Source organism: Myotis nattereri, assembly GCF_964212035.1.
Source record: "Myotis nattereri genome assembly, chromosome: 1".
NCBI lineage: Eukaryota > Metazoa > Chordata > Mammalia > Chiroptera > Vespertilionidae > Myotis > Myotis nattereri.
Window position 1 is genome coordinate 187,921,867 of NC_138075.1, and position 14,660 is coordinate 187,936,526.

At 43.2% G+C, this 14,660-nt stretch overlaps 1 protein-coding gene across 3 annotated transcripts in view; it reads left to right on the forward strand.

The window, feature by feature from the left end:
• LOC308513505 (UDP-glucuronosyltransferase 2B31-like) overlaps window positions 1–14,660 on the forward strand; it is a gene marked incomplete at both ends in the record, with an annotated part of 73,351 nt that overhangs the window by 18,842 nt on the left and 39,849 nt on the right. For 2 of the 3 annotated variants that reach the window (XM_081083610.1, XM_081083614.1), the window contains 3 exons: window positions 6,725–6,812; window positions 7,919–8,138; window positions 9,540–9,819. The exons of the other annotated variant lie outside the window; for it this stretch is intronic. In XM_081083610.1, the coding sequence (XP_080939736.1) occupies window positions 6,725–6,812; window positions 7,919–8,138; window positions 9,540–9,819 (588 nt within the window). Of the gene's footprint in view, window positions 1–6,724; window positions 6,813–7,918; window positions 8,139–9,539; window positions 9,820–14,660 lie in introns of those variants that run through there. 3 annotated transcript variants of the gene reach the window in all.

A 14,660-nucleotide genomic window follows, 5' to 3' on the forward strand; every position in this document is an offset into this window, starting at 1 on the left:
CGTCCCCATGGACCCGTTGGCTCTCCTGAGTCTGTGGGGGCCCATTGTGGGGCTCCGTGCTGGGCAGTGCAGTCACAGCTGCAACCCTGAGGCCATGCTCTGGCTCAGAGCTGGGGTCCCCAGTGCCGCAGCCCCCTGACCTGTACCCCCCTTATCCACACCCCCCAACCACAGCCCCGGATCTGCAGCCCCCCTGATCTGCAGTCCCCCACCATCTGCAGTCCCTCTGGTCCACAGCCCCCATGGTCCATAGTCTCCCTAATCTGTAGCTGCCCCAATATGCAGCCCACTTGATCTGCAGCGCCCTTATCTGCAAGTCCACCCAATCTGCAGTCCCCCCATCCACAGCCCCCCTGAACTGCAGCCCCCTGTGCAGTGACTCTGGATGCCGGGAGCCGGTCCATGCTTGCTGTTTCAAGGGACCTGGCATATATGGCATACTGTTCTTAATATGTTTGCTCACCTTCTTGGCACTATGTGTTTTAACGAAGGTCTCTGAGAAAGGTTATTTCCCCAGGTAGGGATTTTCCCCTGAAGTTAGGGAGGGAATAAAACCTCTTAACTAAGTGCCAGGCGGGTAATTAATCACTTTAACTATGAACAATCATGCTTAAGCTACATAATCTTTACTCCCTGGAATGGAGATAAGAAATGCCCTAACCTTTGGAATAGAGATTGATAGGATTGGAATCAACTGGTATAAATACAGATGTAACAAGACAGAACTTAGAAGACAGAACCCACACAGAACCTAGAGACAGAAGAACTTCGCTGGAGAGAACATGGCAAAAGATCCTGGACTGAACCTGACTACAGAAATTGGCAAGAGAACCTGACTAGAACCTGGCGACTGAACCTGGATGGAGAACCTGGACAGAACCTGGCTGAAGAACCTAGCGAGGGAACATGGCTACAGAACATGGCTGGAGAACCTGGAGAACCTGGCTGGAAAACCTAGCAAGAGAACATGGACACAGAAACTGGCTGGAGATCCTAACCAGAACTTTGCTGGAGATCCTGACCAGAACTTGGCTAGAGATCCGGGCTAGGCTGCTGATCAACTGAACGCTGTCTCCGTGTCATTCCTTCTTCACCGACTCCATCTACGTCTTTGGGAACCCCTGGACCTGCTGGAGTTGGACCCCGGCATCTGGCGCCCAAACAGGGACCCCTAGGTAAGCCCCACTCTTGGGATGGATAGGACTCCACCTTAGGAAGAGGGTGGATAGTTTTCGCCGACTCCGTCCACACCTTTGGGAACTCTGGAACAGGATTCCCGTAGGTAAGCCCCCCCCCATCGAGAACCCCCACAATCGGGATGGATAGGACTCCACCAGGGTACTTCAGACCCCCCTATAGAGGATAAGTAGGGTAAGAAGGTGGATAGTACAGAACTTAGATTGAGAAGATGTGCCATACTGAGTCCAAAGAAAGAAGACTCTGTCTTGATTCTTAGATTGAGAAGATGTGCCATACTGAGTCCAAAGAAAGAAGACTCTGTATTGATCTTTAGATTAAGAAAATGTGCCATACTGAGTCTAAAGAAATAAGACTCTGTATTGATCTTTTAACACATATGCTTGCTAGCAGAGGAATTAAGGTTACTCCCAGTCAGACAGAACGTTTCATACAAGAAGTATGTCCATGCTTTTCTGAGGAAGGAAAGGTAAATGTAAAGGCATGGGAGGAGGTAGGCCCAAGGAGCCTTATCCTTAACCCCACTGCAGCCTTTCCACCCCGGGAAAGTGCAGGATTGGCAAGCTCTCCCTGGGGTGATAGATCAGGACTCAGGTAATAGTGGAAAGCGCCAATCCTACTCTTAAAATGGATACAAGAGAGCATTTGTGGTTTTTCTTTTTAATGCCTGGCTTTTAAAAAATAAAAAAGGGGGAATTTGCCGGGAGCCGGTCCATGCTTGCTGTTTCAAGGGACCTGGCATATATGGCATACTGTTCTTAATATGTTTGCTCACCTTCTTGGCACTATGTGTTTTAACCAAGGTCTCTGAGAAAGGTTGTTTCCCCATGTAGGGATTTTTCCCTGAAGTTAGGGAGGGAATAAAACCTCTTAACTAAGTGCCAGGCGGGAAATTAATCACTTTAACTATGAACAATCATGCTTAAGCTACATAATCTTTACTCCCTGGAATGGAGATAAGAAACGCCCTAACCTTTGTAATAGAGATTGATAGGATTGAATCAACTGGTATAAATACAGATGTAACATGACAGCAAGAGGCAGAACTTAGAATACAGAACTTAGAAGACAGAAGAGAAGACAGAACCTACACAGAACCTAGAGACAGAATCTAGCGAGAGAACATGGCAAAAGATCCTGGACAGAAACTAGCCACAGAACCTAGAGACAGAACCTAGCGAGAGAACCTGGCTGAAGAACCTAGAGACAGAACCTGGCTACAGAACCTGGATAGAACATGGCAGAGAACCTGACTAGAACCTGGTGACTGAACCTGGCTGGAGAATCTAGCCAGGGAACATGGCTACAGAACCTGGCTGGAGAACCTGGAGAACCTAGCAAGAGAACATGGACACAGAACCTGGCTGGAGATCCTAACCAGAACTTCTCTGGAGATCCTGACCAGAACTTGGCTAGAGATCCTGGCGAGGCTGCTGATCAACTGAACATTGTCTCCATGTCCTTCCTTCTTCGCTGACTCCATCCACACCTTTGGGGACCCCTGGACCCGCTGGGGTGGGACCCCAGCATCTGGACTCATTGTGAATGCGTCCTTATTCCAGGCCCAAGGGTGTGCTGTTGCTCTGGGGCTGGCAAGGCTGGAATCCTGTGGCTGCTCTGGTCCCTGTTGTTTGGTCTTCCCCTTACAGCATCCAGGTTAATGCGGGGGTCCAACCCCAGCAGGTCCAGGGGTCCCCAAAGGTGTGGACAAAGTCGGCGAAGAAGGAATGACACGGAGACAGCGTTCAGTTTATCAGCAGTCTAGCCAGGATCTCCACCTAGGAACTCCAGCCAAGTTCTGTCTAGGTTCTCTCCCTAGGTTCTCCAGCCAGGTTCTGTAGCCATGTTCCCTCGCTAGGTTCTCCAGCCAGGTTCAGTCACCAGGTTCTAGTCAGGTTCTCTTGCCATGTTCTATCCAGGTTCTGTCTCTAGGTTCTGTTGCCAGTTTCTCCAGCCAAGTTCTGTCTAGGATCTCCAGCCAATTCCTGTAGCCGGGTTCTGTCCAGGATCTTTTGCCATGTTCTCTCGCTAGGTTCTGTCTCTAGGTTCTGTGTCCTGTTGTCTTGTTACATCTGTATTTATACCAGTTGATTCCAATCCTATCAATCTCTATTCCAAAGGTTAGGGAGTTTCTTATCTCCATTCCAGGGAGTAAAGATTATGTAGCTTAAGCATGTAACTTCAGGGGAAAATCCCTGCTTGGGGAAACAACCTTTCTCAGAGAGGTGATCTTGGTTAAAACACATAGCGCCAAGAAGGTGAGCAAACATATTAAGAACAGTATGCCATATATGCCAGGTCCCTTGAAACATATACTGTGCAGATGTTTCTTCCCTGCAGCGACTGTGTCAAGCAGCAAGGATGGACCAGCTCCCGGCAAATTCACCCTTTTTTTAAATTTTTTAAATGATAGCGCATGTAAATCAGCAGCCACCTCTCAGATTGGGTTGTTTAAGACTCAGAAGAAGACTGACAGGCAATGATAGCGAGCATAGCTATAAACATAGTGGATGGAATGCACAAGGAGCCTTGTTCCTGTAGAAGGTTGCTGGCCTCTTCAGTCAAGGGTTTTCAGCTGTCCTCAAGTCGGGGGTTTGGTTGTCCTTGTTGATCTGGCTACGGGCGGCATCATTGGTGATGGGCTTCCCGAAGTGTCAGTGAGTTGAAGGGCTGCATCAAAGGGTCCATCAGGGCCGTGCTTGATGGTGGTGTCGGGGTCTGGGGAGGAGTCAGCTGTGCCCTCTGGGTTGGTCGATATGGATAATACTGGGGAGGAGGAGGAGGAGGAGGCGGAGACGGAGGGTGGTGTGACATAAGGTCGGATTAGACGGACTGGAATCCACACAGGTGAGTCTGCATCCTGTGGAAATATACAAGCATCTCCTCTCCCCCAGGTTAAAAGTACATCAGGTGCCGTCCAGGCTCCTGTAAGTCTTTCCATTTGACGAAATAAGTGAGTTTCTGTTAAATGAAAGTTTCTTTTGCTGATTTACTCAGAGTCCTCGGACTTGGCTGAGAGAGTAGCTTCCACTTCTTGCTTTCTACCATCTGTTGGGCCTCAGTTGTTAATTTCTTCAGCTGACCCCATGTTGGCACCTCAGTCCCTTGCATAGCCTTTCTTTTCTTCTTTTTTCTGCTTTCTGGGTCCATTGTGGTGACACACATAATGCATTTACTCAATCCAAAGCAGGATTAAAAAGAAAAACCCCAAATGCTCTCTTGTATCCATTTTAAGAGTAAAATTGGCGCTTTCCGCTATTACCTTAGTCCTGATCTATCACCCCAGGGGGAGATCTTGCCAATCCTACAGTTTCCAGGGGTGGAAAGGCTGCAGTGGGGTTAAGGATAAGGCTCCTTGGGCCTACCTCCTCCCATGCCTTTACATTTACCTTTCCTTCCTCAGAAAAGCATGGACATACTTCTTGTATGAAACGTTCTGTCTGACTGGGAGTAACCTTAATTCCTCTGCTAGCAAGCATATGTGTTAAAAGATCAATACAGAGTCTTATTTCTTTAGACTCAGTATGGCACATTTTCTTAATCTAAAGATCAATACAGAGTCTTCTTTCTTTGGACTCAGTATGGCACATCTTCTCAATCTAAGAATCAAGACAGAGTCTTCTTTCTTTGGACTCAGTATGGCACATCTTCTCAATCTAAGTTCTGTACTATCCACCTTCTTACCCTACTTATCCTCTATAGGGGGGTCTGAAGTACCCTGATGGAGTCCTATCTGTCCCGAGTGTGGGGTTCTCAATGGGGGGTGGGGGGCTTACCTAGGGGAATCCTGTTCCAGGGGTTCCCAAAGGTGTGGATGGAGTCGGCGAAGACTATCCACCCACTTCCTATGGTGGAGTCCTATCCGTCCCGAGTGTGGGGCGCTTACCTAGGGGTCCCTGTTTGGGCGCCAGATGCCGGGGTCCAACTCCAGCAGGTCCAGGGGTTCCCAAAGACGTAGATGGAGTCGGCGAAGAAGGAAGGACACAGAGACAGCGTTCAGTTGATCAGCAGCCTAGCCAGGATCTCTAGCCAGGATCTCCAGCCAAGTTCTGGTCTCGATCTCCAGCCAAGTTCTGGTCTGGATCTCCAGCCAGGTTCTGTGTCCATGTTCTCTTGCTAGGTTCTCCAGCCATGTTCTGTAGCCATGTTCCCTCGCTAGGTTTTCCAGCCAGGTTCTGTCCAGGTTCTCCAGCCAGGTTCAGTCACCAGGTTCTAGTCAGGTTCTCTTGCCAATTTCTGTAGTCAGGTTCAGTCCAGGATCTTTTGCCATGTTCTCTCCAGCGAAGTTCTTCTGTCTCTAGGTTCTGTGTGGGTTCTGTCTTCTAAGTTCTGTCTTGTTACATCTGTATTTATACTAGTTGATTCCAATCCTATCAATCTCTATTGCAAAGGTTAGGGAGTTTCTTATCTCCATTCCAGGGAGTAAAGATTATGTAGCTTAAGCATGTAAATTCAGGGGAAAATCCCTACTTGGGGAAACAACCTTTCTCAGAGAGGTGATCTTGGTTAAAACACATAGTGCCAAGAAGGTGAGCAAACATATTAAGAACAGTATGCCAAATATGCCAGGTCCCTTGAAACATATACTGTGCAGATGTTTCTTCTCTGCAGCGACTGTGTCAAGCAGCAAGGATGGACCGGCTCCCGGCACGTTAATTTGCATATTTCTCTATTATATATATAGATTAACCATATTAATCAAGGCTGTCAGTGAACTGTATAATGTTTTGAAATATTAACAGTCAAATTAATTAAATTTACCATCATCATCATATTTTATCTTTTCAACAGGTAAACTATTATTTATAAAGTGCCAATGGCTTTTCTTTTCTACATTTTAAGAAAATTTTCAATCCTAGCTAGAGTGATAACACTGGATTTGGGCAAAAATTACAACTTGGAAGTGGTGATTAAAAAGTAGAAAAGTAAAAGAAGCTAAACATACTCATTAAGCAGACATTATTTATTATTGTTAATAAACTTATATATCAGAATTATTTAATTCTCATAAATAGCTGATTGCATTGATTTTTTAAAGCAAATGATGTAAAACTCTAAGATAATTTATGTAATTAGTGAATATAAGTAAACCACTTCCCTGTCATTCAAAAACAAATAAACAAGTTAACATTAAATCTAGATGATGAGAGCTAGAATAATAAATAATTAAAATAAATGTGTAGACTATTAATTTACTGTGTTTTGCCCTACAATTATATGTCTACTTAAAAATTTTTATATGCTTGAATTGGTCATTGATAATCTCATTTGTCTAACCCCAAAGTGTGAAACATCATGATTGCACTCATACCTGACTGATACTAAAATAAGTAACCCACAATACGAGTACCTATGCCTCTTACAGCAGTGTTTTATTGGTTCTCATTATCAACATGTCTTGTCCTCATTTCCTTACCTGTAATATGTGAGGGGTTTAACTAGATGTCTCTTAATCGATTTAGAATTCTAACATGATATAACTCAGCAGTTTGACTCAAGTAAGACATTACCTTCTTTACCCTAACAGGTTATATGGAGATATGATGGCAAAAAACCAGATACCTTAGGGCTAAATACCCGGCTCTATAAATGGATCCCCCAGAATGACCTTCTTGGTAAGATTCTGGAAAACCCTGAAATCAGAATCAAGTCAACCAGAATGATAAACAGTTCACTAGGATAGAAATGTATTGAAAATTTCTTACTGAAAACCTCAGAAATAAAAATGAACTTCCCTATATTCCTTTCCCAGTATTAGGAGAAAAGGATAAGCCAGGGGTCCTCAAACTTTTTAAATAGGGGGCCAGTTCACTGTCCCTCAGACCGTTGAGGGCCGGACTATAGTTTTAAAAAAAACTATGAACAAATTCCTATGCACACTACACATATCTTATTTTGAAGTAAAAAAAAAAAAACAAAAACAAACAAACAAAAAAAAAAAAAAACAGGAACAAATACAATATTTGTATTTGCATGTGGCCCACCACGGGCCATAGATTGAGGACTCCTGGGATAAGCTGTAACAGTTGACATCTTATCTTACATAGTCACATTCCTTATGGCCACAAACAAAAGATCTTTAGTTCATGTGTAATTCCTCTCAGAGAGAATAGCTCAACACTCCCAATGATCACACTGCCTCCTAATTCTCTCCTTACACCAATGGTTTAATCCATGGTAAGGGTGTACAGGTGCCCCTGAAAAATATCAGCTCTTCTCTTATTACCAGTAACTCTCCATTATCCATTGCGAAAAAAAGTAATATCTCTTTCTGAAGTAATAACATATTTCATTATAATGTGTAGCTTTTCCTTCCTCTGATTCCGGTGCCACCATCATCCCATTGTCTGTTGCCTTGACATCTACATATCACACTCTGTGACTTCACTATTTTATTAAGAGAATATATTTCAACATGCACCACCACTTTTTTTTTTTTAGCATACACTTTTTAAAATCCAGAATATTCTCTTTCCATTTGTCCACTGGCAACTTGTATTCATTTCAAGTCAAAAGAAACACACTAATCTATGTAAGTCTTCACTGTCTCTCCAACAGACTTATGTTTCTCTTCCTATGAGTTCTGAAAGACATTTTAATACAGTCTGAAGTGTAGCCCAATCTGTTACTAAATATACTGTCTCTGTGCCTTTATTGCCCAACTCTCATTTTATTTCCAAGACTTATAATTCGTAATTTGCTGAAATTCACCCAATCCTAGGTCATCCAAAAACCAAAGCCTTTATAACTCATGGTGGAACCAATGGCATCTATGAGGCAATCTACCATGGGATCCCTATGGTGGGCCTTCCTATGTTTGGGGATCAACCTGAGAACATTGCTCACATGAATACCAAGGGAGCAGCTGTCAGATTGGACTTCAATACCATGTCTAGTGCAGATTTGCTCAATGCATTGAAGACTGTCATTAATGACCCTTCATAAGTATCACATGTTTTTTATAGATAGTATTTATACATAGATTATTTTGTCAATAGTTTATCTTAATTTCATCCCAATTTTAAGAGGCTAATTTTGACATTATTAACATAAGTTAACCCATCCTAATTGACTTTTATTTTCGACCACACATTTACTTCAAAGTTACATTTTAATCCCATGTATTTAATGGGGAGCAATCTGATGCAACAATTTTCTCCTCCAATAAGATAAAGTTATGTAGGTAATTATAAGGACACGTTTTTTTAAAATATGATCAAATACATAGAAGGAAGAGTGATAAACTAGAATAAAAATAATAAATTCTTTAAATAAATTCAATATCTAAAATTTCTGAAACTATAAATATCTTTATTCTCAAAAACTTAATTTTATTATAATGATTTTAACAGATTTTATGAGATATTATTTACATACCATAAAATTCACATGTTAAAATTATATAATTCAGATATATGTAGTATGCTTACAAAGCTATGAAATTATCACCATAATATAAACTTAGGGCATTTTTGTCATCCCAAAAAGACATATCATATGCCTTAGAAGTCACTTCCCATCTCCCTCATCCAAGCAACCATTGATCAACTTATTGTCTTTATAGATTTGTCCTTCTGGACATTACATAATAACAGCATCATACAATATATGATCTTTTGGAACTGGCTTCTTTCACATGGCACAATATTTTTTTGTGTATATTGTTTAAATATATTTTTATTGATTTCAGAAAAGAAGGGAGAGGGAGAGAGAGAGAGAAACATCCTATATAATAAAAGGCTAATATGCAAATCGACGGAACAGTGGAACAACCGGTCGCTGTGATGTGCACTGACCACCAAGGACAGACACTCAATGCAGGAGCTGCCCCCTGGTGGTCAGTGTGCTCCCCCTGTGGGCCAACCTTATGGCTGGTGAGCGCAGCGGCAGTGGTAGGAGCCTCTCCCACCTCCGCAGTAGCACTGAGGATGTCCACCAACTAGCTTAGGCCTGCTCCACATGGGGAGTGGAACTAAGCCAAGAGTCGGACATCACAGAAGGGCTCCCATACTGAGAGAGATTATGCAGGCCTGGCTAAGGGACCCTCACCACACTGCATAAATTTTGTGCACCAGGCCTCTAGTCAATAATGAGAGAGAATCATTGATCAGCTGCCTCTTGCACACCCCACACTGGGGATCAAGCCAGCAACCTGGGCATGTGCCCTGACTCAGAATCAAATGGTGACCCCCTGGATCATGGGTCAAGCCTCAACCACTTAGCCATGCTGACCTGTCAGTAAAAATATTTTTTAATTAAAAAAATACAACTTTGAATGGGGATGATTGGCTTAAGGAAATTAACTTTCTTTCAATGTTGGTATCTTTGTGTTTCTCCTTTAGATATAGGGAGAATACTATGAAGTTATCAAGAATTCATCATGACCAGCCTATGAAACCTCTAGATCGAGTGGTCTTCTGGATCGAGTTTGTCATGCGCCACAAAGGAGCCAAACATCGTTGGCCAGCCGCCCATGACCTCACCTGGTTCCAGTACCACTCTTTGGATGTGATTGGGTTCCTGCTGGCATGTGTGGCAACTGCTACATTTGTCATCACAAAATGTGTTCTGTTTTGTTGCCAGAAGTTTTTTAAAACAGGAAAGAAGAAAAAAAGAGAGTAGTTCTTTCAAAGGCCTGAAGCTGATATGCCTCGTAGATGGGACACCTCCATCTTATTCCAGCAGGAAGTTGCGATGTAAGGGTCACTATCTCCTGTGACGACCTTACTTATCACAATTTAGCTTCTCAGATCCAAATTTGTTTTCAAGTGACTACCTGGTGAAGTGTTATAAATATGTCATGCCAAAAACTTATAAAAAATAAGTTTTTTATAAAAACTTATAAAAACTAAACCAAAAATAAAGCCATGTGAATATATTTTTAAATTTGTCATTCTAATTGCAAAGTTATACCAAAATATTAGCTTAACTGTGTTTCAAACATTACACATGAACATAAGAACATTAAGTAGTCTATTCACATATTAATATTATTTTGCAAATACTCAGAATATTTTAATCTTATTTTGGTGCAAAATTCTGTAGTTTTATCTTTTGCTAATCAATAGTTAGAATTGTGCAAAATGATTCATCCTTTTATTTCATTTTGGGAGACCACCAATGCTCCTTCGTTTTACTGTACATCCAGCCTCAGCATCACTTCTTACCTATAGACATGGAAGTCATTTGCTTTCATTCAGTTTAAGTTAATTTATCATCAAAACTTATGTGGACTGAGAAATATGACAACAGCTAATTGCTTCCTATTGTACACTGAGCTATGTATGAAAGACTTTGGTTTCAGTAGCTAATTCTATTTACCTCACTGCCCCCTAAAAAGCTTCACTGAGTTTTTTCACGCTCCTTTTAGTCTTTGATAATGGGTATATGGTTCTAATTATAGGCTTGATAATATAGAATCCATACTATAAAGGTATTTATTGAATTTTCATTCTCTCCAAATATATGTGTGTGTGTATATATATATATATATATATATATATATATATATATATGCCTACTTCTTATAAAAGAAGGCACAGAATCACTTAGCTACTTACAGACACAGTGAACAATTCAATGTGTTTGTTGAAGGCAGTTGAAATAGTGATTATTTCATACTAGGGGCCCAGTGCACGAATTCCTGCACCTTGAAAGGAGCTGTGGGCTGAGAGGCTCCAGTGAGCACAGGCACAAGTCTTGGCCCATCCTCCACGCCCTGGCCTGGTCCCTCCAGCTGCAGCCCCCAGTCTGCTTTCTGCCAGTAGCCCTGCTCTCACCACCCTGCTCCCAAGTGCTGACAGCGTGTAGCGATTGGGGCCAGCGCAAGGCACCAGCAGCAGGTGTAAGTACCAGATGGGATCACAGCACATGGGAGCAAAGAATTTTCAATAACCACTAGAGGCTCGCCCCGATGACAGCAACCAGCACCCTGCCTTGGTCTGGTGCCCCCACTAAGCTGCTACACCATCCCATAGTGGCCAACGCCCTTTTGATCTATTTGCATATTATTCTTTTATTATATAGGATAACTCATACTAGACCAACATGTCTCATTACTTCTTTCTCTCCTTACAAGTCTGTTGTTTCATCCCCCCCATTAACCTTATATAAAAGCATTACAACCTTCAGCATGACAAAAGAAAAAATAAAATCATCTTTTTCTTTTCAATCTAGGCACACTATGACTGACCATTATCAATAGCAATCCAAAGAAAACAAAAATCATGAAAATTTTATGGAAATAGGAAAATCAAGTCACAAGGATTCTCAAGGCTGTCCTAAAACATAAACACCAGGATTGCAGGGGTCCAGATGAGAAAATCATTCCTGTCTTTATTGGTCAAAAAGACCATCATCCGATTCTCATAGTAAATACTGTCCAGCCTAAGGCATGAATTCATTTTAGAAATAAATGAAAACTTTATTGCTGGGGGAATTACAGGGTACATTTCTCACTGAATTTCCATAGAACTCCTCTAGATATTTGAAATCATTTCAAAGGAAAAACAGAAATAACACATTGTCATTGTAGGTAATAATGTTAAATCATACATATAAGCTTAATTTTCCTCAGATCTACTTAGTAACACATATAACTGATAAAGGTTGGTAATCATTGTAGAGTGAGAAACCTTACAAAACACACAAAAAAAAGAAAAATATTCCAGGATGGAAAAACATAGAGGATATGAACAGGCACTTCACAGAAGTAGAAATGGCCAATAACATATCAAGGATGGCAAAGGTCCTGATTTCAGGTAAAGGTAAACTGAGTCAGTAAATTGTTACCCATGGAATATTTACCAAGCATAGGAATCTATGCAGGAAGAGGCTGCCTTGGCTGCCAGAAAGTACTCACTGGAGGGCCCTAGCGGCCTACGGGGAGGAGGCCATGAATCCCTGGACACAGAGGCTGGCAGCCACATTCCAGCGCAGCAGGAGCCAGAGCAGCTACTTCCTGGGCCACCTGGCGCCCAAGCCCCCAAGTCCCCAGGTGAGACTCTGCGCTCAGCAGGCTGTAGTGCTTCTGAGCTGGGCGAGCACACACAGCTGCAACCGACAATGGTGTCCTTGCTAGTCCTTGGCTGCAGAGGGTTCCACTGCCCATTGTTCAGCACCTGGCAGCAGCCTGTGCAGGCCGCCTTGGCCTTGTGGACTACGATGCAGTAGAAAGCAGCAAATTGTCCCCTAGGCACTGCGTGACTCTGCATGAGTCCTCCAGGCCAGGGTCTTAACAGGGGAGTGAGGAGGGTTGGTGGTGGGGTGTGGGGGGCGCACCTCCCAGCACCTGCTCCTGTGCCTGCTTGGTTCTGCCTGGAGCTCCTGCCCCATGCTCCCCCCTGAAGTCAGCCACGCCCTCTAGATCCAGGTTGCTCCCTGGCCAGCTGCCTGTTGCTCAGACAACATTCCCATTTGCTACCTGGTCAAGATGCCTCCCTCAGGGCTGGTGCTGGCCCACCAGCCTCTCCTGTTGGCCAGCGTCACATGTTTCAAGGGCCAAAACGCAATCTACCACTATGACACTGGGCCTTGCCATGGCTGGGTCTTCGCTCTGCTCCCTCCAGCTGCATGATTGGCAGGGTGCTGGCTTGTAACTGGAGTCCTGGCTGCCTGCAGAGGCCGAAAGTGTTGAAGATCTCTGCAGGGCTGAGCCTCTCGGACAGTGGCACCCTGTTGCCCTTGGATGCCTTCAGACTTGCAAACCTTGGAACAAAGCCTTCCCTGGCTTCTCAGCCACCTTAAGCACCCCTTCCTGCAGTTGCTGAGCACAGGAGAGAAAATGTCTATCACTGAATAAACCACAATAAGCGATTCCCAGATTTTGGGTCACCCCACCCATAGAGGCCACAAGTGCGGGTGAGCATGTGTTGTGTGTCTCATGCCTTGCACATCCCTTTGAAACGTTTGGAACTAAGAGATGCCGAGAGCCTAAAGTTCTTTGGACAGGCGATCCCAGAAAGCTGTGAAGATACTGCTGTCTTTGTCAGCAGCCCAAGAGTTAGACTCTTTAACAGTCCAGCATGTTATGGGGCCTCATGGCACATTAGCAGTGGCTGCCTGCAGTCTTCCCCGAGTGGCTCAGCCTCTGCAGAGAAGTTCCCTTCACCACATCCATCGCCTACCAAACAGAAGGCGTCTGCAGGACACGGAGTTACCTGCCATCCAGAGGGGATGAGTGGGTTTGGAGGCTTTTCAGCTCTGTCCTTGTTCATCTCCCCCACCAAGGAAGGCAGGACACATTCGGCCAAGGGCCGTCTGCGTCTTCCCTTCTAAGGAATTGGATTTTTTTGTCTCTGGTGCACATAAGGTACAATCTTCCTGACCCCACTATGTGGATTTTTAGCCTGTAAGTCTTAAAGGACCACAAGCTCCTCTGCAGCTCTTTACTAGCATTTTCCAACCCCCATGGACTGATTTGAATACTTATTTTCCCTGAGCAATTGTCCATCTCACCTCACTTTCCTGCCTTCCACCACTCTTGGATGAATGGATGCTGCAATTCTAGGTGTTGTAATTTGTGGACCTGTTATTTTTGTTGTTTTCTGTGAGGCACATATATTGGATGTGGGAGGTAAAGAAGCACCTCCGTTTTTCCTGGTCACTGCCTTTATAGTCATTACTATCTTGTTTCTTGTCACTCAGGTTAGGTTTTGGTCTCTTGCTCCACTGCAAAAAAATAAATAAATAAATAAAACAGAATAAATCCTGAAGACATGAAACAGGAGGAAAGACCACACAGCCATATCTGCAGTGTTTTGAGGAGTGATTTACCTTCCCCTTGAAGGGAAAAGGCTTTTTCAACTGGTACATTTGAAGTTGCCCAACTACAAGATGTACCAATTTTGGATGAGTGCTACTGCAATACAAAATGCTCAGAGAACCTAAACTCGAGAGGTCTGAAACTTACTGTTTGCCACCATCGAATCTGTCTGGGGTTTCAAAGGAATATTGGGTGCTACAAATAGAAACCAAAGGGGTAAATTTATTAAATCCATTAAACCTGTGATTGGTTACTGTTTTCTTGCAACTTTAAAGAAACTAAAAATGGGGGAAGAGGCAGATGTCAAAACACTTGTCCAATTTTATTTTTTGAAACAATTTTTTTTTATTTCAGAGAGGAAGGGAAAGAGAGAGATAGAAACGACATTGATCGGCAGCCTCCTACACACCCCTTACTGGGGATCAAGTCTATAACTCGGGCATGTGCCTTTGACCTGAAGCAAACCTGACACCCTTTAGTCCACAGGCTAATGCTCTATCCACAGAGACAAACCAGATGGGCACTTGTCCAATTTTAAAATGTCACAATTAACATGAGCTAGTTTCAATGAATCCATCTATCAATCAATAAATATTGTGTGTGTATCTTCATGTGGAATATAATAACTATGGCAAGAACAGTATGACATGTTTTTGTGTCACCATCATTGCCTACTTATTCATCTACCTTTTGCTTTTTC